The 24569-nt window shown below is 40.8% G+C and overlaps 1 protein-coding gene and 1 pseudogene across 5 annotated transcripts in view; one reads left to right on the top strand and one right to left on the bottom strand.

The window, feature by feature from the left end:
• The window catches only part of sugct (succinyl-CoA:glutarate-CoA transferase), a 596483-nt gene that overhangs the window by 128022 nt on the left and 443892 nt on the right, over positions 1–24569 (top strand). For all 5 annotated transcript variants that reach the window (XM_078540132.1, XM_078540128.1, XM_078540131.1 and 2 more), the window contains exon 8: positions 23984–24127. In XM_078540132.1, the coding sequence (XP_078396258.1) occupies positions 23984–24127 (144 nt within the window). The remainder of the gene's footprint in view (positions 1–23983; positions 24128–24569) is intronic.
• LOC144680124 (small nucleolar RNA U3) lies at positions 12295–12375 on the bottom strand (annotated as a pseudogene).

The following is a 24569-nucleotide window of genomic DNA, read 5'->3' as shown; positions in this document are numbered from 1 at the left end:
GTCTTTCTTCCTGAACAACCTTATCAAACACTGTGTCAGCTAATTGGATTTCCATACCTTCTCTCTGCCTTTGAACTTCCTGTTCTTCTTGTTTCAACCTATGAGCCTGTGATCCTGCTATCGCACAATCTGGAAACAATCCAGGATGCTCTCGCTGCAACACTCCTGTTGAAAACACTTCTACAGGCTGCTCACCTACCATAGGCATCACCCACATCTGTGATCCAGCTATATCATTACCCAGAATAAATTGAACCCCTGCAATGGACAATTCTTCCACTACTCCAACAATCACCTCACCTGTTAATAGTAGATAATAAGGAAATGGTGGGAGAATTGAACAAATATTTTGCTTCTGTGTTCACTGTAAAGGATACAAAAAACATTCCAGTAATAGCTGCAAATCAGGTGAAAGAGAGAGAGGAACTTGGTGAAATTGAAATCACTGGGGAAATGGTACTGAGCAAATTGATGGAGCTGCAAGCTGGCAAGCCTCCGGGTCCCGATGCGCTGGTGTTAATTTTCCAAAATTCACTCGATTCTGGAACGGTACCATCAGACTGGAAAATGGCAAATAGCTGCCTTTAATTCAATTAAGTCACACACGTACATGCACACACACAGACCCCATTATTAATCTACTTTACAATAAATTCCAATAATATTATTTAAATTACCATATCTTCCTGACAATAGTGGAGTGCCACAAGATACAGTGCTTGGGCCTCAGGTTTTACAAATGAAAAAGCAGATTTTTTTTAAATGTTGAGAGACTGGGAAATGTTAGTATTCAGAGGAATCTGGGGGCTCCTTGTACACAAATCACAGCAAATTAACAGAGGTACAGCAAGCAATTATGGGAAATGGTATATTAGCCTTAATGGCAAGACGTTGGAATATAGGGTTAAGGAAGCCTTGCTGCGATTATATGGTGCCTCATTGAGACCACACCTGGATTAATGTGTACAGTTTTGGTGGTCTTACCCAAGGAAGGATACCCTAGCCTTAAACATGGTGCAGTGATCGTTTACTTGATTAATTCCTTCGATGAAATGTCCTATGGGGACAGATGAGTAGAATGGACCTGGGTCCTCTGGAGTTTAGAAGAATGAGAGATGATCTCATCAAAATGTAGAAAATTCTTAGAGGGCTTGACATGGTAGATACTGAGAGGATGTTTTCCCTGGCTGGAGAGGTTATAGCTCGGGATCATGGGGCAGAATATTTTGCTCATCGGGTGGGTGCGCACCCGAACTGAATGAGCATAAAATGGCGCGCGATGATGTCAGGCGAGCGTTCTGACGTCATTGCGCACTCGCACGATATTTCGGTCGGTGGGCGGGCACGGGAGTCGGCAGCATGCCCGCCGACAATTAAGCAGTCTATTAAGTTCCTTAATCAATTAACTGACTCGAATTTTTCGCTGCCTGTCCAACTGCTCGGTTGGCAGGCGAGCGAAAAGGCCAAGCGGCCTTTGCGTTTTTGGTGAAACCTCATCCACGGGTGGGATGAGGTTTCGACCAGTGATTTAAAAACAAATTTAAAACTCTTAACTCTCATGTTTAACATGCCCTGCTCATGTGACAGAGTCACATGAGGGGACATGTTTTCATTATTTTTAATATCTTTACTTTTATTGTTAAAAATCTCAGCTCCCTGAGGCAGCTCTGTGCCTCAGGGAGCTTTTACTGCACGCACCCCCGCGCATGCGCACACTTCCGTGCTTGCGCTCCTCCCGCCCCCACACAGGCAGCACCCGTTTCACGCTGGCTGACTGTTAATTGGCCAGCCAGTGTGAAATCCGTGTCGGGGCCTGAGCGCGGGTGGTGGTCAGCTTCGCGGCCGCTCGCGGGCCCGCCCTCCACTCCCACCCAACGAGTACAAAATTCTGCCCGTAGTCTCAGGATAAGGAGTCAGCCATTAGGACTGAAGTGAGAAAAAATTTAATCACTCAGCATTGTGATTATTTGAAATTCTCTACCTCAGTAGACTGTAGACACTCAGCTGATGAGTATATTGAAGACCGAGCAGTATATTTTTGGACACTAAAGGAATCAATGGATAATGAGATGGGGCAGGAATGTGGATTTGATGTAGAAGTTCAGCCAAGATCTTATTAAGTGGGGGGGAGCAGCAGGCTCCGATGGGCTGTATAGCCTACTCATGCTCCTGGTTCTTATCTTGTTATCAAATAAATTGCCCTGCAACCTATTAAGTGCATTAATTTTAGTTGAAGGCATTTTCTTAGTTACTTCTAGTGAAGCAATTTTAACCACATACTTATCCTGTATTTAGAAAGCATAATATGTGCAGATGGAAGGTGCAACAAAGAAATAAGAACAAGGATAGAAATGGGAAAGCCTGTATTTAGTAAGAAGAGACAGTTGCTAATTGGAAAGCTGAATAAACAACTTAAGTGACTTGTAAAGAGCTTTGTTTAGAGTGTTGTTGGATGTGAGACTTAGACCTGACGGAATGAGGAGAACAACTTTTTAAATGGCTTTGAAATGTGGGTTTGAAGGAGAAAGGAAAAAATCTGCTGGACAGAAAAAGTAACACGAAGTGCTGAGGAGAATGAACAAACAAAGAAATTTGCTGAACGTAATTAGAAAAAGAGTGGGACTGGACAGGACACATCTTAAGAGGAAATGGACTAGTAAGAGATGTTATGGAGCGAAAATGTTAAGGACATTTGCTGAATTGCTTGAAAATTGAGGAAAGGAATTGGAAAATGAAAAGACTAGCACAGGACAGAGATGTGGAGAAGACTTTGAGCCAAGAACCTGTCTTCGGCCAGAACATGCATGATGATGATGACCAATCCTATACTACCAAGGCCATGGCACCATCTACAGAAGTGAAAACTGATAAAAAGTTTCTATTTAGCTCATCAGAAATACCTAACCTGCCCTGAGAAATCCTCAGAGTACCAATGTGTTTCTTGATTGTTGTCTTGACTAAATCACTAAGCCCCAGCAAATTTTGTATTGTCTTTTAATTTTAGAATATCTCCATTTATGAACTCGTCTTGATCTTAAGTGAAAATGATGAACAGCACTGGTCGCATTAGAGAGTCTTGTGGAACTTCACTCTTATTTGGACTGAGTTATATCCACTCCCATTAATAAGGGTTGGGAAATGTGATTTCAGCTAGCTACCCAGCGTAATAAATGTCCTATGACATCTAATTATTTTTGATAACCGTTTAGCTATATGATACTTTATTAAATGCTGTTTGGAAGTCAAGGAATACAAACAGCATGGGCTATCATGAGCCAAAATTTGGCCACTTTTTCAAAGATCTCAACCAAATCAGTGGGACAGGACCTACAGTTCTTAAACCCACCCTGTGTTTCTCTAAAAATCACCAAAGTCGCCGAATATCATATATCAATTCTTCCTACCTCCCAACTCCCAAAACCATACCATTTATTTTCTTCGTAAATAATGGGACCACATAAGCTACCCTCCAAGCTAGGGAAGCTAATCCAAACCTCAATGAGCTATTGAATAAAAACAGAAAATGCTGGAAAACTCAGTAGGTCTGGCAGCATCTGTGGAGAGAAAAACAGAGTTAACGTTTCTAGTTTGTATGACTCTTCTTCAGAGCTATTGAATATAAGATCCAGTGACTTCCTCATTTCTCTGAGGTTCTGAAGTAAATTGTACCAAGCCTTTGCAGCACTATGAGCCTTAAGCACATTGATTTTAGCTGAAGGCACTTTCTTAGGTAGTTCTAATGAAGCAATTGTAAATAAATACCTGCTTGTAATGCCAAAACCATGGCATCATCTACAGAAGTGAAAACTGATGCAAAGTATATTGAGTTCATCAGCCATAGCTAACCTGTCCAGACAAATCCTGAAAGCAACAATATGTTTTTGATTGTTCTCTTGGCTCTTAACATAGTAGTGATGGGAAGGTTTTTCAACTGCAAATGTTACCTAACCTTTTTTATAACAAATATCTAACATTGGCTTGTATTATCTTCTGTTGTTTTTTTACCCTCGCTCTTACTTTCCTGATAATTAAACTTTTATTCATAGTGAGGTACCTTTTTAAGGTTAATTTTATCTTGAACATTCCATTACTCCATTTAGGCATCACTTTCCTTGAATCCTCCACTTAATCCAGGGATTATACAAGGTTTTTTCCTTCAGCATTGATTTAAAACTAACTGAAACTAGCACTAATATTAAACTATAGAATGATACAGCACAGAAGCAGGCCATTTTGCCAAGGTGCCTGAGCTGGCTCTTTCATAGAGCTATCAAATTAGTCTGACTCACCTGCCCTTTCTCCATTGCCATGCACAGTTTCCCCATTTTAAGAATTTATCCAATTCCCTTTTGAAATTATTACTGAATTTGCTTCCAGCACCTTTTTAGGCACTGCATATCAGATCATCATAACTCGCTGCATGAAAAAATATTTTCCTTTTATCACTACTGGTTATTTTGCCAGTTACCTTAAAATGCTGTCATCCGGTTCCTGACCCTTCTGCCAGCGGAAACATTTCCTCCTTATTTACTCTATCAAACCCTTCATGATAACCTTCTCTGCTATAAGCACAACAACTCCAGCTTCTCTAGTCTCTCTACGTAACTAAAGCCCTTCATATCTCATATTATTCTAGTAAATCTTTTACGCATCTTGACATTTTTCCTAAAGTATGATACGCAGAATTGGCTGCAGTACTCCAGCTAGGGCCTAGCAAGTGATGTATTTATGTTTAGCGTAACTTCCTTGCTTTTGTACCCTGTGCCTCTGTTCATAAAGCTGAAGATTCTGTATGCTTTTTAACAGCCTTCTCAACTTGCCCTGCCATCTTCAAAGATCTGTTATTGTACTCTAAAATTGTACCTTTTTTATGTTGCTGCTTTTCATTCTTTCTATCAAAATGCCTCATTTCATATCTCTGTTAAAATTCATCTGCAATGTGTTTGCCCATTTTATTAGTCTATCTATGTCCTTCTGAAGTCTGTTACTGTCCTTCTCATTGTTTAATGCATTTCTGAGTTTTGTGTAGTCTGCACCCTTTGAAATGATGCCTTGTATTGCCTAAGTCCAGGTCATTGATTTATATATTAAAAAGAGCAGTGGTCCTAATACCGACCCCCCTGTATTCTGCATACTTCCCTCCAATCTCAAAAGCAATTAATTATTAGCAATATTAGGTTCACTTCTTCAACTGAAAGCTAGAAATACAGCATAAGAACATAAGAAAAAAGGAGCAGAAGTAGGCCATTCGGCTTCTCAACCCTGTCCCGCCATTCAATTAGGTCATGGCTGATCTGCCACAGGCCTCAACTCCTCTTCTGTGCCAGCTCCTCAAAACCCTCAACTCCCCGATATTTCAAAAATCTATCTACCTCCTCTTTAAATACTTTGTGATTTAGCCTCCACAACTCTCTGAGGTAGAGAATTCCAGACATTCACTACCCTCTGAGAGAAGAAATTCCTTCGTATCTCAGTTTTAAATGAGCGTCCCCTTATTCTGTAACTATACCCCCTAGTTCGAGATTCCTCCACTAGTGGAAACATCTTCTCAACATCTACCCTGTCAAACCTCCTCAGAATCTTGTATGTTTCAATAAGATCACTCCTCATTCTTCTAAACTCTAATGGATAATGGCCTAACCTGTTTAGCCATTCTTGATAAGTCAATCCCTTCATCCCAGGAATCAGCCTAGTGAATCTCTTTTGAATTGCCTTCAATGCCAGTATATCCTTTCTTAAATACGGGGACCAAAACGGTACACAGTACTCCAGGTGTGGCCTCACCAACACCCTGTACAGTTGTAACAAGACTTCCCTATTTATAAACTCCAACCCCCTAGCAATACAGGCCAAAATCCAAAATTCCATTTGCCTTCTTAATTACTTGCTGCACCTGCATGCTAACTTTTTGTGTTTCATGCACAAGAACACCCAGATCCCTTTGTGATGTACTTTTTTGGAGTCTCTCTCTATTTAAATAATAGTCTACCTTTTGATTTTTCCTACCAAAGTGCCTACCTCACACTTTCCTACATTAAACTCCATCTGCCAAGCTTTTGCCCAATCACTCAACCTGTCTATATCCCCTTGCAGATTCCTTATGTCTTCATCACAACATGCCCTCCCACCTATTTTGGTATCATCAGCAAATTTGGATACATTACACTCTGCCCCCTCCTCCAAGTCATTAATATAGGTAGTGAATAATTGAGGCTCTAGGACTGATCCTTGTGGCACTCTACTAGTTACATCTTTCCAACCTGAAAAAGACCCATTAATCCCAACTTTTTGTCTTCTGTCTGTTAACCAATCCTCAATCCATGCTAATACATTGCCATCAATACCGTGAGCTCTTATCTTGTGCAACAACCTTTTATGTGGCACCTTATCGAATGCCTTCTGGAAATCTAAATACACTACATCTATCAGTTCCCCTTTATCAGCTCTACTTGTTATACCCTGAAAGAACTCTAGCAAATTTGTCAAACATGATTTCCCTTTCACAAAACCATGTTGACTCTGTTTGATTGCGTTAAGCTTTTCTAAATGTCCTGCTATTTCTTCCTTAATAATGGACTCTCATTTTCCCAACGGCAGATGTTAGGCTGACTGACCTATAGCTTCCTGCTTTTTGTCTTCCTCCCTTCTTGAACAGGGGCATCACATTAGCAGTTTTCCGATCCGCTGGGACCCTCCTGAAATCCTGAATTTTCTGGAATATTTCGACAAATGCCCTCACTATCTCTGCAGCCACTTCCTTTAAAACCCCTGGACGCAGGCCATCAGGTCCTGGTGACTTGTCTGCCTTTAGTCCCATTAGTTTCTCAAATACTTTGTCCTTCATGATAGAGACTGTTACAAGATCATTCCTCCCATTAGCGCCTTGCTTCTCTGATATCTCTGGAATGTTTATAGTGTCCTCCACCATGAAGACTGATGCAAAGTATTGATTTAAATTATTTGCCATTTCCCTGTTCCCTGATATCAATTCTCCAGTCGCATCCTCCAAGGGTCCCATGCTCACTTTAGCCACTCTCTTTTTATACACCTGTAGAAGCTCTTGCTTTTTGTTTTTATATTTTTTGCCAATTTACTTTCACAACCAATTTTCTCCCTCTTTATTAGCTATTTAGAAATTCACTACTGGTTCCTAAAAAATTCCCAATCCTCTGGCCTACCACTAGTTTTCGCCGCTTTGCATGCCTTCATTTTTGATTGGATACTCTCCTTGACCACCTTTGTCAATCACAGATGGTTCATCCTTCTCATCGAGTCCTTCTTTTTGACCAGGATACATTTTTGCTGAGCGTTATGAAATATCTGTTTAAATGTCTGCCACTGCTCATCCGCTGACCTTCCCCTTAGTCTATTTTCCCAGCCCGCTTTAGACAACTCCTTCTTAATACCTCTGTAATTGCCCTTATTTAAGTTGAGGACATTGGTTTGAGACCTGAGTTGCTCGCCCTCAAAATGAATTTGAAATTCTACCATGTTGTGATCGCTACCCCCTAGAGGACCCTTAACTACAAGATCACTTATTAATCCTACCTCATTACACATTACTAGATCTAAAGTAGCCTGTTCCCAGGTAGGTTCTGCAATGTATTGCTCTAAGAAACAATCCCTGATGCACTCTACAAATTCGTCTTCCGTGCTACCCCTGCCAATCTGATTTGCCCAGTCAATATGCAGATTAAAATCACCCATGACAATTGTAGCACCCTTCTTATATGCCTCCATTATGTCCTGATTTATACTTTGCCCTACAGTGAAGCATCTCTTCGGGGGCCTATAAACGACTTCCACCCGTGACTTCTTCCCCTTGCTATTCCTTATTTCCACCCAAACTGATTCCACATCACGATCCATTGCACCTATATCACAACTCACCACTGCACTGATATCTTCCTTTATTAACAAAGCTACCCCACCTCCTTTTCCTTTTTGCCTATTTTTCCAGAATGTCAAATATCTTTGAATATTGAGTTCTCAGTCTTGGTCTCCCTGCAATCTGTAATAGCTATCAAGTCATAGCCACTTATTTCTATTTGTGCCATTTATTTATATCTTGTTACTAATGCTGCATGCATTCAGATTAAGAGCCTTAAGCTTCGACTTTTTACCATTATTATTCATTCTGGTTCTAATTGCTGCACTCTTCTGGTTATATTTTCTGCCCCTCCCTGTCACACTTTGATTATCGTTCACCTCTTCACCTCTGCTCTCTCGATTATTTTTGATTTTCTAAGCTTCTCTTCAATTGAACCATCCTCTCCACTAATTAGTTTAAAGCCCTATCTACAACTCTAGCTATACGATTCACCAGGGCACTAGTCCCAGCATGGTTCAAATGAAGTCCATCCCAAAGGAACAGCTCTCTCCTTCCCCAGTACTGGTGCCAGTGCCCCATGAATCAGAACCCATTTCTCCCTCACCAATCTTTGAGTCAATCACTTACCTCTTTAATCTTACTTACCTTACACCAATTTGCACATGGCTCAGGTAGTAATCTGGAGACTGTCCTCTGGTACTATCCCTAATTCAATATTCAGAATTCAGAAACAATCATTAACAATGCCAAAAATAGCCCAGCTTTATTTATCTCTGTGCTTGATTGTTCCATATTGGACCACTTAAACGAATGGTTAGTTAAAATTTTTTTTCATACTTTTGCTCTTCTCATTTGATTCACTTGTTTTCCTTGGTGTTGATAAACATATGCCAAGGGTTAACTTTAGACCAAATTCATGCTTTACTTGCACCCAAACTGCTTCAGTTGTGTGCTGCTGACCTATTTCTTCACTCACATTTACAAATAAAGCTACACTCTGTGACTTAAACTATCTTTTTTCAAAATCTCATGTAATCTTTCAATTGAATTTCAGATCCATCAATATTATACCAACTTCTAGAGATAGCAATTAGCCTGTGATTTCAACATTTTACTTCTGATATTTTGAGCATCAGTGCAAAAACACTATAATGAATCCTGTGCATGTGTTATTTGGCATATATAAGCTACCTTGATCCTTGTAATGGAAACTCATTGATTGTTGCTATTACCACCTGTATTCTGTTGCCAATCCCCTGTACAGTGAAATCCTCAGTTAGGGCTACTTTCTACAATCCGATCCAGTCTGTTATCCCCCATTTGATTCAAATGAACCCCAACCTTTCTGAAAATGTTAACTTTCCAGGAAACCTGCTCCTGTTATTTATGAGTGCAAGCCTTTCATTATTACTCCATGGGCTGGATGTAACGTTCCCCCATCGATGGGCTTAAAGGTGGGGGGCTTATTAAATCTAGTGGGCAGCGGGGGAGGCGCTGGGTGGTCAGGCACCCCCCCCCTCCCAATTTGGGCCAAATTAAATGGGCAATTAATGCTCATTTTAGGGCTTAATCCCTTGCAGCCAGAGAAGCTTGTGCCAAGCGGCCAGCCCAGCAGATTTCCCTTGTGGTGGGGTTCCTCCTTAACAGCACCCTGGGCCCATCGGAGGCCCCCGCCCAAAGATCGCCTCCGCCGCCAAGATTGCCCACATCCCCAAGGTTGAATGGTTAGGTTCTGTCTTGTTGGAGATGGTCATTGTCTGACACTTGTGTGGTGTGAATGTTACTTGCCACTTGTCAGCCCAGGCCTGGATATTGTCCAAGTCTTGCTGCATATGGACACAGATTGCTTCAGTTTCTGAGGAGTTGTGAATGGTGCTGAACATTGTGCAATCATCAGCAAATATCCCCACTTCTGACCTTATGATGGAGGTAAGTTGATTGATGCTGCAGCTGAAGATGGTTGGGCTGAGGACACTACCCTGAGGAACTCCTGCAGTGGTGTCCTGGGACTAAGATCATTGACCTCCAACAAACACAACCACCTTCCCTTTGTGCTAGGTATGACTCCGACCAGCGGAGAGTTTTCTCCTGATTCCCATTGACTCCAGTCTTGCAAGGGTTCCTTAATGCCACACTCGGTCAAATGCTGCCTTGATACCTCACTTCTGGAGTTCAGTTCATTTGTCCATGTTTGGATGAAGGCTGTAATGAGTTCAGGAGCTGAGTGGCCCTGGCGAACCCCAAACTGAGTGAGAGTGAGCAGGCTATTGCTGAGTAAGTGCTACTTCATAGCACTGTCGACAACCTCTTCCATCACTTTACTGACTGGGCGGTAATTGGCTGGGTTGGATTTGTCCTGTTTTTTGTGGACAGGACATACCTAGGCAATTTTCAACATTGCCGAGCAGATGCCAGTGTTGTAGCTGTACTGGAACAGCTTGGCTAGGGGTGCTGCTAGTTCTGGAGCATGCCTTGAGCACTATTGTTGGAATGTTGTCAGGGCCCATAGCCTTTGCAGTAGCCAGTGCCTTCAGCCGTTTCTTGATTATCACGTGGAGTAAATCGAATTGGCTGAAGACTGGCATCAGTGATACTGGCGACCTCAGGAGGAGGCCAAGATGGATCATCCGCTCAGCACTTCTGGCTGAAGATGGCTGCAAAATGGTTTTGCCTTATCCTTGCACCAATGTACTGGGCTGCCCATCATTGAGGATGGGGATATTTGTGGAACCTCTTCTTCCTGTTAGTTGTTTAATTGTCCACCACTATTCACAATTAGACCTTAGATCTGACCCTTTGATTGTGGGATCGCTTAGCTCTGTCTATCGCATGCTGCTTCCGCTGTTGGCATGTAAGTAGTCTATAATGTAGCTTCACCAGGCTGACACCTCATTTTTAGGTATGCCTGGTGCTGCTCCTGGCATGCCCTCCTGCCCTCTTCATTGAATCTGCACACATAGCCCAAGATCGCTCTGTTCCTGCACCCTCTTTAGAACCCTTTATTTTATATTGCCTTTTCCCATTCTTTTTACCAAAGTGTATTACTTCAGACTTCACTGCATTAAATTTCACCTGTCATGTGTGTGCCTTTTCCATCAGTCTTTTTATGTCCTCTTGAAGCCCATTACTAAGCTTCTCAGAGTTCACATTACTTCCCAGTTTTGTGTCATCTGCAAATTTTGAAATTTTGCCCTGTACACCCAGGCCTAGGTCATTATAACATATGAAAAAAATATCAATATTGGTGCCTTCCCAAATGGACATTCTCCATTTTGGTCGGTTACAAGTCAGGGTCTTCCATGAGCTGGTGGGGATGTTCCAATTTCCATTCAAGCACTGAGCATCAACTATTGATCTTGTGATGAGTGAACAACACAGCATTAAAAAAATCACTGATTGGAACTATTGTTAGCACCACAGGAGTATGCAAATCATTGGATCCAAAGCTCAATGAAAAGTTTGATAAATCACATTTCTATATGTGAAATCATCCTGTGTGAACACTGAGTGAATGATACAAAATTTAAGATATTGTTCCAGTGTAAACCACTAGATGGTGCACCATGCAACATAAGTTTCTGTGAGTGCAGACAAGTCAAAATCCTGAAATAATTAGTACTGTAGAGACTGGAGTAAATAGCATGACAAACACAATGCACAAACCTGTGAGTTATCTAACTGTGACAATTAGCATTTATTAAGGCACCTTTAAGGTAAAATATTCCAAGGCACAGAAGTAGAGCGTTCAGAGGAATAGAATTTTGGGAGATGATTGAAGGCATGATTGAAGAGGTAGTTTTGAAGGAGGGTGAAGAAGTGAAGAGAAAGCGTTTAGAGAGAGCATTCCAGAACAGGAGGCTAAAGCGACTGAAGGCCTGCCACCAAAAGTGGAATTGAAGTAGCAAAGAATTGTGAAGGAAAGTGCTAGCATGTAAAGTCACAGGTGAGGGAGGTGCAATGCTATCGATGAATTTATAGATGATGTGGTTGGAGAGTTAACGGAGTTAGGCAAGGTTAGAGGTGGTAGGGGCGTGGGACTCAGCATTAGATAGGATATGAGTGGTAAAGGTCAGCTGACTAATTCTGCAGGCTGGTGACATTGGAGAAATTGAGCTTGATGGGAAAAGCATGGGTGAGGGTTTCATCAGCAGTGTCTCGCTGGTGCAAATAGGTAGTTTTGATGATGGAACATAGTTCAGGCAAACTCTGAGACTGTATTCTATTGGATTTAACCCGAGCAATATTAATGAGTGTCACAAAGATACAGAATCTAAACAGTAGAATGACTTGTCTAGCTTTGTACAAAGCAATACTATTTATTTATGTACTTTGCTTTTTATCTTTTATCTTTATCTCTTGCAAACGATCAATACATTGAAAAAGGTTCTATGAGCTGGATTTTGATGGGTCCTGTGGTCGCTGTTTCCCCCTCCCCCTCCCGGGACTGAAAGGTCAGTGGGAAGCCTGCCCACAGGAGAACGACCTTTTTAGAACACATTTCTCAAGTAAAGAACTATAGAAATGATCCCTAAAAGTATAGTCCACAGGAGGAATGGTTATGCTGCATTTGATGGCAATTAGCCGTTAATAGGCTCAGGTGGAATTTCTGCCCCTCAGGAACAGGAAGTCCCACCTCAGAGAGCTGCCAGCCAATTAGATGGTAGGTAGCTCTGTGTAGTATAAAGGTTAATGTTAAATATGTTATTATATAGTCTGCATCATCAATGCTGCAGGATCACAGAGCATGGGGAAAGTTAGTTCCATGAAGAGTCTTGTGCTGAGTCTGCATTGTAAATAGTACAATCTTCAATAGTCCCAGCAACACCAGGCAGGAGCAATAACCACTGCTGGGACTTCAGGCAGTCCCTAGTGGAGATTGTCGCTGGAACCGGACACTGAGGTGGGTGGTGGTGTGGGTGGTGGCGGATTTCACCATGGTCAGGCTGGCAGGCCCCAGTGAGGAGGGTGGGGGCCAGTTTGAGAGACCAGCAGGGAAAGGTAAAGGGGAAGTGTGATCTCGGGGTGGGTTGCGCAGGTGGGGGGGAGGTGCCTCCAATGGGCACAGGGGACCCACAAAGGCAGTCCACTCCCTTTCCTGATGCCAGCTTGCGCAGCTAAAATTGCCAGGCTACCCACTAGGCATGGATCTCCCCTGCCATGAATAAAATAGCTGTGAGGAAGTGATGAAACCCTTAAGTGGCCATTAATTGGTCTCAATTTGTCCAAGAGCTCGTGGGCTGTCCAAGGCCCGCCAGCCAACCCCACCCCCACTCCCATAACATTTCATACAGGTCAGGCATGAGCTTGTAGGGGTGGGACAGCCATATGCTGGATTTTGCGAGCCCCACCCCTTCAAACAGTGAGGGAGCATAAAATCCAGCCCTGTTTCATTTTTTAAAATAGTCTCATGTGGTTGAATTGCCTTAGAGGAGCCATTTCCCCAATATTTACAGGGAGGGAGTAGGTAGACATGTTTGCATTGGAGGAGGCAGCCCGGAAATCTTGGGAGTGCGGAAGCTCATTATAGTTTTTCTTACTCCATTCCCCCCCATCAGCCAGCCAGACTGATGGGTTACCGGGCAGGAAAGCCAATGTTAGAAGACTGCAACTGGGTGCCATTGGGAATGGTTGCTGGCAGCTGGGAAACACCACCGGCTGGTGGGGAGATCAGACCAGCAACTTGTGGGAGTGGAGATGGTGGGATTAGATGGGTGAGTTTTGGACTGGCAATTGGGAGGGAGGGGAGACTGGAAGAGATTTGGTGGGGAAGGGGAGGCAATTAACCGATTGTGGCAGAAGATTTACTGAAGGGGACTGCGGGAAGGATTAGTGAAGAAACCTGTGGCACCCTCTCATGCAACTACCAGATGGGCCATAGTCTTTTTCTTGTCTAACAATTCCTACATTTGTATGTTTAGCGTTTTATTGTATGAGGAATGATCTCACAGATATTATCTCACACTTGCAGGGAATTTAATTCTGCTGATTTTATGAATCGCTTGAAATGATTAAAAAGTTAAATCTTGGAACAGTGGTGTATATCTAAGCTGATTTTCATGTGGCATTTGGTCCTTTATATTGATGATAGGCCTAGGAATGCAGTAATACAGACTGCAAGCAGCAAACTCAACTGGTATACCTTCCTAGGCAGACTTACGCTTTATTCTAGTCCACACTATTTAATGTGCTCACAGGTGGCATTATTTGTACAAGCTTAAGGATATACAATAAGTGTGATCTTGTCAGCCAAGCACACATCCCAAGAACAAATTTAAAAAGAAATGAAAACAAGTTGAAATGAATCTAATAATTATCATTGCTAATTGCGGGCACATCAATACATAAGTTGCTTGTATGACATTCCTCTATCTGAATGTACTGGGGACAACATCTAACTTCAGTAGTAGCTGAAAGTGGCAGTATCGATCACCTGCCTGTTATACACTCTGCCAAGTTTTCCTTTCCATCGACTCCTGGGCTGAAAAATCAATCCCTATTTTTTAAGCCTATTTTTATTTCACTACTCATGAACGTGCATTTATATAGTGCTTTTTATGACCTCAGATCATCCCAAAGTGCTGAATGTCCAATTAAGTACTTTTGATGTATAGTCACTAATTGTAATGTAAGGAAAGACATTGGCCTTAATTTTGCACTCAGCAGTGAACCAATGGTGCGAGCTATTCATTGCACTTACATTTTGTCCGTAGACTTTCTATGGATGTTTGCACTGGAGCTTGTGATAATTAGAAATCCATTTTGGTGTAGTGCCCTCTACAAGGAATCTGGGACGAACGTGCCATTTGATTTTTTTTGGAGTGTACAGGTGATTTGCTTAAGTGCAAGGCGTGCATAAATTTCTTTGCATGGCTGCTCACTTGCAATGACAAAAGGGCTGATTTTTGTGTGGCCAAGAACATAAATAGAAACAGGAATCGGACATACATCTCCTCAACCCTGCTCCACCATTTAATAAGATTGTGATTGACGCTCAACACCACTCCACTTTCTCACTCAATCCTTTGTATCCCTTGATTCCCTTAGAGTTAAAAAAAAATCTATTAGTCTAAGTCTTGAATATACTCAACGACTGAATATCCACAGCCCTCTAAAGATTCACAACCTTCTAAATTAAGAAATTTCTCATCACCTCAGTCTGAAATGGCTGTTTCCTAATCTTATGACTATGCCCCCTAGTTCTAAACTCTCCAGCCAAGGATAATAGCCTCTCAGCACCTACCCTGTTGTGCTGTCTTAGAATCTCATAGGTATCAATACACTCGCCTCTTATTCTTCTAAACGTCAGAGAGTAGAAGCCCATTTTACTCCAATTCTCCTCAAAGGGAAACCCACTCATCCCAGGAATCAATGTAGTGAAACTTTGTTGCCCTACCTCTAAGGCTGGAGTATCCTTCATTTGGTACAAAGACCAAAACTGATTGCAGAAAGACTTCCTAACATTTGTATTCCAAACTATGTGCAGTGAAGATCAACATACCTTTTGGCTCCTTAATTGCTTGCTATATCTGCATGTTAACTTTGTGTTTTTTGTGTTATGAGTGTAAGACTTTGTCAGGCGGTTATGATTTAAACTGTCTTTTTAATTTAAGGTAAAACGGAATGTCCTGGGGGATGGTGATATCATTCTAAACTGTGCTCAGAGACAGGCCCATGTCATTTGATTGTCATGGGGAAAGAGATGCAGGCCGAAACATATAGAAAATCAAATGCCAATTTTCAACACCTTGACACAAAAGAGAGGCGGCAGGTCTTTCTGGTCACCAGCTTTCATACAAGGGAGACCCAGAGAGTGAGAAAGAGATGCTGCTGGGTGAAGAAACAGAGAAGCTACTGCTGTGAGATCAGCACGCTTGGAAGAGTCAGTTTTACGTTCGTAAAGAAGATGATGGAACAGATGGGACTTTTGGAGATCTTAAGAAACAAGGAGTCATCAGAGTGGACTTTGGTGCTGGAAGTCAGTTTGAGATACTCAGAAGATTGAGTAAAGGGACTTTCACTGGGAGACTCGCCCTGGTTTGGCAGGGATCCTGCTGAAAGCCGGGAGGAGTGTTGGACTTAATCTACAAAGCTAGCCATCTGAGAGTACGGTGTAACTGGTTGTAAAGTAATTTTCAGTTGATTTAATTAGTTAATGGGGAAGTACTTTTTCAGTTATTTGATATTAGTTGCCTATTACGTGATGTGTACTACATGCTGATTTTAGCTTGTTTGTTACAGTAAAAGTCTTAAAAAATGTGAAATCTTGTCCTGCGATTCTTTCTGTCAGTCACTGGGAAATTCATATCTCCTTTTCAACGTTATCAGTCTCTAGGGGAATCATAACACTTGTATGAGGACTCACAAATCCCTCTGAACATCAACATTTAATTATTTCTCACCATTTATATAATAACCTGTCTTTCTGTTCTTCCCAGCAAAGTGAATAACCTCCCATTTATCCACATTCTACTCCATCTTCCAACAGCTTTCCCACTCATTTAACCTATCTATATGCCTGCAGATTGTGTTTCCTCCTCACAGCTTACCTTCCTACTGAGCTTTGTGTCATCAGCAACTCTGGATACATTATACTTGTTCCCTGTATTTGTGCATCCTTTGCATCTACTAATGATATTTATATCTTGTCTTTTTTTAGAGGGAACATTGTCTAGAATCTGTGCATATCCTTAACCAATCAGATTGAATAATTCTGAATGAGGCAGGCAGATTCTGAACCAGAATGTATGTTAGAATACTTGATGATAAACCTTGTACACAAAACATGAAAATCATGTTCAAAATGACTTTTTAGATCTTTAGCAACAATGAAAACTTGAAGAAATGAGATTCCATACTTGTAAAAGTTAATTTTCAATGTCAAAGAGATTACTTGGCAGAAATTAAGACTTACTAGGCCATTAAAAATCCACTTAGACTGGAATGGACAAATCCTAGTGGCTTTTCTATCGCACTTCGTGGGTATATGTCTGTAAACACAGACTCACCTTGTTCTGGTGGCTGAAGTGGATTTAATGCAGTGTTAACCAATAAGATCATTTCCAAATGTACATTCTCTCTTTATGAAATCCCATTTTCAGATTATTGGGGGAACTAAATAAACTTTTTCACCAATCCAGCAAAAACATTTACAATAGCCATTGCCACAGGAGTTTCTATTTCTCTCCCCATTTTCAGTGCCTCCTGGAAACCTCTTTGGCTACACCCTCAGTGACCTTTTTTTTTCAGCTACTCTTCAGTATCTGTTCCTCCTATGTGAAGTGTCTTGGGACATTTATTTTATTAACGGTGTGATATAAACATAAGTTGCCAAACCCTTAAATGCAGGGCTGGTGAAACAAAGCAGACATAAGTTATGATCTGAGAAAACTAAAGCAATAAAATGAGAAAGCTGTGATAGAAAATTGGTGGTGGTGTGTTACAATTTACTCAGGGAGTCCGAGTTGCTGTAGCAACATACACATTTACATGCATGTTGTAGCTTGGAGGTATGGATAGTGATAGTAGAGGCTACAAAGTTCTTTGCATCATATGTCTGATTAGGAATCATTCCTGCTTTTCCAACACATGCCAGTGGCAGGTGGTAAGGATTTGCAGTTGACACTCGACCTGTTTGGCTGTGTTATGAATGCACTTCCTTGGCCATCAAGTCCTGAGATGGGATTCAAACCCAGGGATTCTGGCACAGAGGAAGGGATGCTACCCACTGCACTACAAGACCTCTAAAAAGATGCTTATCTTCATTCAAATGACCTTTCTCCAGCTGCATCTCAACAAATATAACAAAACAATCATTCATTTGCTGAAGAATAGCAAAGCAATGCTAATGGAATATAAAACTGCAGAAACCACATATATTCTGTTCAGGAATATTCTGTAATACTGGAAGAAGGTTGAGATCACTGGCATAATCAAAGCAAACAAAAATGAAATAATTTATTGTGAACAATAAAAGCAATCATCAGTAAGAGGGCAAATTGTCAAACAAAAGGAAAAACCCATGATCAATAAATTGCTGCTGTGATCAAAGTGCTGGCATAATGTATATTGGCACAACGATCAAAGTATTAAAATCGGAAAATTGACACAGTGATCATTATATTGGCACAATGGAAGAGACAGATATAAAAACAAACTGACAATGAAAAGACTGCAAGCAAGATTGAAGGCAAATCCAACACTTTAACGACAAACACAAGGCTGCAACAGAGAGATCAATAATGCGTGTAACCTGTTGCTTGTCGGATTAATTCATACTGTTCAGTGCGAAGTCAATAAATGATTTTCTCACAGCTGTTAAAATTCAGGATAATGGTCAACCATCCTGAAGTAATTGTATTATGCTAATACTGTCCCCATGGGAAAGTGTTGGGGAATTATTAGTTTTAAAGAGTAGATGAGGGCGAGAAGAAGAATTTAAGGCAGATGAATTATGTCTCATTTTTATAAATGAAATTGTTTGTGACTGACATGATTTCTCTTTACAACACAATCTACTTGGTCAGGTCAAGTGTCAACTAGTAAAAACACATCCATGTCAGGGTAGGGCCTTTTTAAAACCTTTAGATAGAGAGTGAAGCAGATTCAGTATATCTTCACTGTTGTGTTTCATTGATTTTCAAAATTTAATTGCATCATCTGATCACAAAAGTATTTCAAAATTTTTTAATTGAAAATTATCATTTATATTTGTATTCAAAGGGGCATAGCTTACACACACAGAGAGTCAGTGCAATGCTTAGCTGAAGGCTAATATAATCAGTACGTTAGCTGTATGAATTATGGTAAAAATCATGAGCCATAAATAACTTAAATGTATACAAGTGAATCAGTATGTTCATGTTGAAGATTCATCCTCCTGTTACTTATTATATAATTTTATAATTATCAGTTTATTATGTAGGAGTAGTTCCATTGGGAGAGGCGAATCTGCACATGATGTTTAAATAGGTACACTATCAGAAGAATTTCTATTAAGATTAACAACACTAAGAAAGTTACAGATATACAACAGAAACAAACAAAAATCTTCAAAGACAAATCCTTCTGACCCCATCTCAAAACTAGAATGTAGTTCTGTTTGGCTCGTGCAGATAAATGACAAAAACTCCCCTGAAAGCAGTAACTAAACTAGCAACCTTGATTTGTTTCTCCAACAATTAATTCTTAGGGGTTTGACCCCTTGCTGTCTGCTAGTTGCCCCTTTTGATGGAATGATTTGGAGAGTGGTCGAAAGGCGGAGGGATTTAAGGAGGTAATTTCAGAGCTCAAGGCTTAGGTAGCTGTCGGCATGGTTTTCAAGCTTGGACTGATTAAAATTGGGGCTGTACGAGAGGCCGTAAGAAGGAAGGTAGAAATCTTGAGGAACAGAGAAGATTAAGTGGAGATTTAATAGAGGTGTTCAAAATTGTGACTGGTTTTGATAGAGTAAATAAGAACCTGTTACCAGTGGTAGAAGAGTCAGTAACTAAAAGACACAGATTTAAGTTGATTGACAAAAGAACTAGAGGCTACAAAGTTTCTTTACAGAGCGAATTGTTGCACTTTGGAATGCACTGCCTGAAAAGTGGTGAAAGTAGATTCAATAATAATAATTTTCAAAGGAGAATTGGATAAATGCTTTAAGTGAAATAATTTACTGAGCTCCGAGGAAAGAATGGAGGAGTGAGGACTTCTGGATTGGCACATTAGGCTGAATGACCTCCTGTGCTAATCATTCTAAGATTCCATGAAGTAGAATGGAATACCTAAGAAGCTTAAGTCTCAGGTACAAGAGAATCATGGTGGGCTTGTAGAACTGGTGAGGTTACGGAGATGGGGAGAGGCGAGGCCAAAAAGGAATTTAAACACAAGGATGAGAAGTTTAAATTGGAAGCATTGAGGGATAAAGAATCAGTGTAGGTCATTAGGCTGGTTTTGTTCATCCTTGTAACATTTGCACTATGTCCCTTCAACATTGGCTTCAACCTTCCATGCTTGGCCCTCAATGCAGAGCGAAGTTGTAGAGCATGCAACGGATGATGATTTTGGAAACCCTGGCTAGGTGTATAGATGTTCCCAATCTGCCTCAAATCATGCTTGAAGATGCTAATGGTCTATTCAACAGTGACCCTTGTGGTTGTCTCATTACATCTATACCTTACTTCTTTTTGTGGCTGAGTTAAAGGACAGAGCTCAAAAGGATGACCTAGGTTCTCGGGAACTATTTTTCCACTGTTCCCCTTGATATAAGCCAGATAATTGGTACATAAATACATTGTATTTATGCGCTTTTAGGGATCTGGCTATTGACCTGTATGATTTGGAGACCAGGTGGATACTGAGAGAATATTGAAGGTGGAATCAATTCTCACTTCTACTCCAAGAAAGTAAGTAGTGCAGTGGAACTGTGCAACCATTACACTATTGCTGTTCTTGTTGTGAAAGCTTTAGCCCTGTGAATGAAGCATCAGACAACTACTCAGTGCAACGGAAAGATGCTACAGTTGTTCCAGTGCTGGGCTGGACAAGGAGCTAGAATCATAAAAGTTGAGGGCTATAGTGACCCTGATGGCTTTTGGTAATGCCCTCTGGATTGCAGATTAGTTGACGACCTTCCTGTAGGAGATTGTACAGATTGGTCACTGCTTCCCTGCTGAAGCCATTGAAAGGACTTGCTGTTCAGTCAGTCCCATGGGATGAGATGCATGGCAGATTACATTGCAGTACGGTTGGACATTTAACCTTTCACAATTGTGTCCAGTGGCAGGGAAACATTCAGTGCAATTTTGCAAATTCCTATCAAAGTCAGGATCTTCTGGAACATCTGCTATCCAACTTTCTGTCTAGCTCAGCTATTTTCTTCAGTATTTCATCTGCAAGAGATCTTGGCTCAGTTCCAATGCCTGAATTATGTGGGTGGAAAGAACACATTGAACTTGTAATGCAGAGGTCCACCAATATTGTTTGTGAACACACATAGACATTATGTGAACAGACCTACAGATGCTCAGGAATTGGGCACTTACATCCAAAGGAACAGAAATTTAAAAGAAGGACAGGTAAAGACCAATTGGTCCATCAAGCATATCGTATACTGGCATGATGTAAATTATGCCTAATTTCACCCCTGCCTCAGCTCCCACCCCCACACCCTCTCACAGCCACTCAATCAACTGGTACAGGTAAAAAAAACAGAGGTAAAATCTTGAGCCAATTGAGGACAAAACACTGGGAAATTCTTCAAATCTCTGAAGGCCCTCAAATAATTCCCAAGTGATCAAGATGATGGTGATACAGAATCCCCAATGACTCACCTATCTTTTATTTGAGTGCTACACTCAAACTTGTCCAGTTCCCTTTTGCGTGCCCAGCGTCGCATCTGTATTCAGTTCACATGTTAGCATTAGGTCGATGACTTTGTGCAATAAGAAGTAACTCCTAGCGTTGTATTCATATGTTTGTTTAATACAAACTTAATATAATCTCTCACAGAACTGGTAAACTAAATGTAGGTTTTATTTGATGGTGTAATACAGGATTGTTCAGCGGACAGATTTACTATCAAGATTCAACGGCTCTTGTAAGCAAAGTACAGTTGTTAGTTTAGTTTATTTGGTTGGACTTGAAAGAGTTACTGTCACTTCACACCACATGCCGCTAGCTAAACTGAAAGCTATTCTGAACAATGTCTCCTGGTCCCACAGTTTACATCCTGGCTATTTACTCATTAGCATATTTTCTCTTAAAGTGATATCATAACACCTAACATCTAACCTAGTTCTATGCTTATGCAACTTAGTAATGTATAATAATACTAAAATGCTAGATACTAAACTAGATGCATGTTTACACAGTGAAATGCTATTACATAAAATGCAACAGGAAAATAATTTGGGTATGCAGGACTGAATGTTGTTTGTGGTAGCACATTGTAATGATGAGAGAATATGGAATGTAAGGTTGTAAAAGTATCAGTGAAGGACTGATAGCAGTAATGAGATCTCATTTTTTAATTCATCTTTGCTGGCAAGGCCAGCATTTATTACCTATCCCTAGTTGGCCTGAGAAGGTGATGGGCCACCTTCTATAACCACTGGTGTCAGTTTGATACAACTGAATAGCTTGCTAGGCCACTTCAAAGGGCAGTTAAGAGTCAAGAGTTGACATGGGACTGGAATCACTATAGGCCAGACATAAAGGCAGTGGTAAGGACAACAAGTTCTCGTCCCTATAGGACAATAGTGAACCAGTTGGGTTCATGGTCACTTTTATTTCAGAAGTTTTAAACTGAACTTGAATGATCAAACTGACTTAGTGGGATTGGAACTCTCATTCTCTGGATTATTCTCTTGTATCCAGGTTTGTTTACTGAGTTTAAGAAAAATAGATGCATTGGAAAGGATACCAAGAAAGGCAACAAGACACTGGGTTTAAAATCAATGAGCTATTTAGTATGCCTGAAAAAAGAATATTCTAAATGATCAAAAGTGTTGAGGTGGGCTGCATAACCCAGGTTTGTGAAGCTGTGAAAAGAATTGGGCCAGGATTTTACGGCCTTGCCATGGTGTGTCTCCCCACAGTGGATGCGGCCGAGCCATTTAAATCTTCATTCAGTTCAGTGGGACCATAATATCCTGCCGGGTGGGAAGGGCCGTAAAATCCTGGCCTTGGTGAAGTGAAACTGGTAAATCAGAAGAGCAGAACTATAATTTCAGGCTAAAGAAATAAGTGGCAGGTTAATATCATGCTAGAGAACTTAAAGATGAATATCACTTTGAGCCTCTACTTTCCAAAGTATTAACTGATAAAATGACCTCCTAGTTTAAAGTGGCAAATGAGCCATCATTGATGCATTCAAAGAAATGCATTGTGTTTTAATAAGTTGAGGGTGCCATGTCAGGGAGGACATCCTACACATGGATTTGAATAATAGAGCAGGTTAAATGGGCTGAATGGCCTTTACCCTTCCTTACCACCATGGTGCAGCTCTCATCATCTACTGGCTTTATCTTTCTCAACACTATCTCTGCGTTCTTTGGGCCACACCAGCACAGATGCTTGCATGATGCGATTAAAATCTGGTCCTGCTCAAGAGCGTTGTATGAAGATCATAAACGTTGCTGCTGTAAGCAGGAAAGGTTTACTGTGATCATCCAAGGATGGCTTGCTTATGGATCAGTTTTAGTCTGCCCTTCTGTTGGATAACATTTCTGACATAACATGTAGATATAAGAATTATATTATTTTTGACCCATTATTTTTTTAAAGAAATAGATTTTTTTTCCTTTCTGGGAGCCGTAGTTGTTCAGAACCTTTCTTCTGGATGTACGAAAACCCAAAGGTGTAATATGGGGGAGCCCCTCATGCAGCCAGTTATCCCATAAGATATTTTCCAATGTCCTCCTGCTCTGCCCTGTCCCTGCTGACCACTACCTTTCTCCATTGCCTCTACTTCTTTGTTCTCTTATACCCTGCATGTTGAGTTCTTCTTCCAACCACCTTCTTTGCTAGGTATTTGTATCATGCTGATTGTATGTCAGTGAGTGGGGAAATAGGTGATGTACTGCCACTCAAATACACTAGGTTCAACCTCTAAATCCCAAGAGGCCAGCAAGAAAAAGTGAAAGTGCAACAAATATCAACATAAGAGGAAACAATGAGAATGAGGAACATGAAAAAGGGAAAGGAAATACAGAGTAGGAAGACAGAAAAATAAACAAACACAGAGATGAAAGCAAGATCAAATAAATATGAGTGGTCAGAATTGCCCAAAGATTGTCCAACTGTAAAGCTATATATCTTAGTTGCAAACACTGAGAATCATCAAGGTAGATACAAATAATTTACTTTAAATTAGTTATGCTAAGGGAGATTTTTAAGAAGTTTTCTACCTAATGCTTAAGTGAAATTTCAGTCAAATGCAGAACCAGTTTCCTCCTAAACAACTGCAAGGGGACACATTGATTATGATACCTGGCAGACCATTTTTTGTGCTAGCATATCCCCACAGTCAGTGGAAACATCCTGTTCTCACATGAACTTAAATGACATCAAACAGCAACTGAAATAATTCACCACACTATTCCTCATTATTGACAAGTATTTGTTTTAAACCTGCAGATATTTATAATTGATTTGCATCTTTTCCATTAGGATGGTGAACCTGTTAGACCTGGAGTAGCTATGACTGACCTAGCCACGGGATTGTATAGTCATGGAGCTATATTGGCAGGATTGCTACAGAAAGAGAAGACTGGAAAAGGCTTACATATTGACTGCAACCTGCTTTCATCCCAGGTATAAAGAGAAACTGCTTTGTTCCTTATCAATAAAATAGAATGTGGACCATTGATGCAGTTAGGATTATAATTGACACTGAGCAATGTGATGGTGATCTGGGAGATCTCATGTTTGAATGTTGACCTGTATATGGAGGTAGCTTGATTCAACTGCAGCAATAGCGGGGAATGTATTCTGAATTTATGCCTTTGCTAACCTGAGTTAGTATTTTTCTTTTATTTCGACTCAGATTTTCAATACAGATGCTCTCCTTTTTAAAGATTTTTGCCATTGCTTTCTTCATGTTTTAACCAAAAATGGGTATTGATGAAGGCTGTGGATTTGGCAGCAGATCTGCCTGCAGACTTTAGACATCGCATGAGTGAGGCTACTTATTTTAAATGATTTCCATTTAATCCACTCCTCTCTTTTATCATCTAAACAACAGATCACTACACTT

This window comes from Cetorhinus maximus, chromosome 4, assembly GCF_964194155.1.
Source record: "Cetorhinus maximus chromosome 4, sCetMax3.hap1.1, whole genome shotgun sequence".
In the NCBI taxonomy this organism is placed as follows: Eukaryota; Metazoa; Chordata; class Chondrichthyes; order Lamniformes; family Cetorhinidae; genus Cetorhinus; species Cetorhinus maximus.
This window is presented reverse-complemented; position numbering and strand designations above follow the sequence as displayed.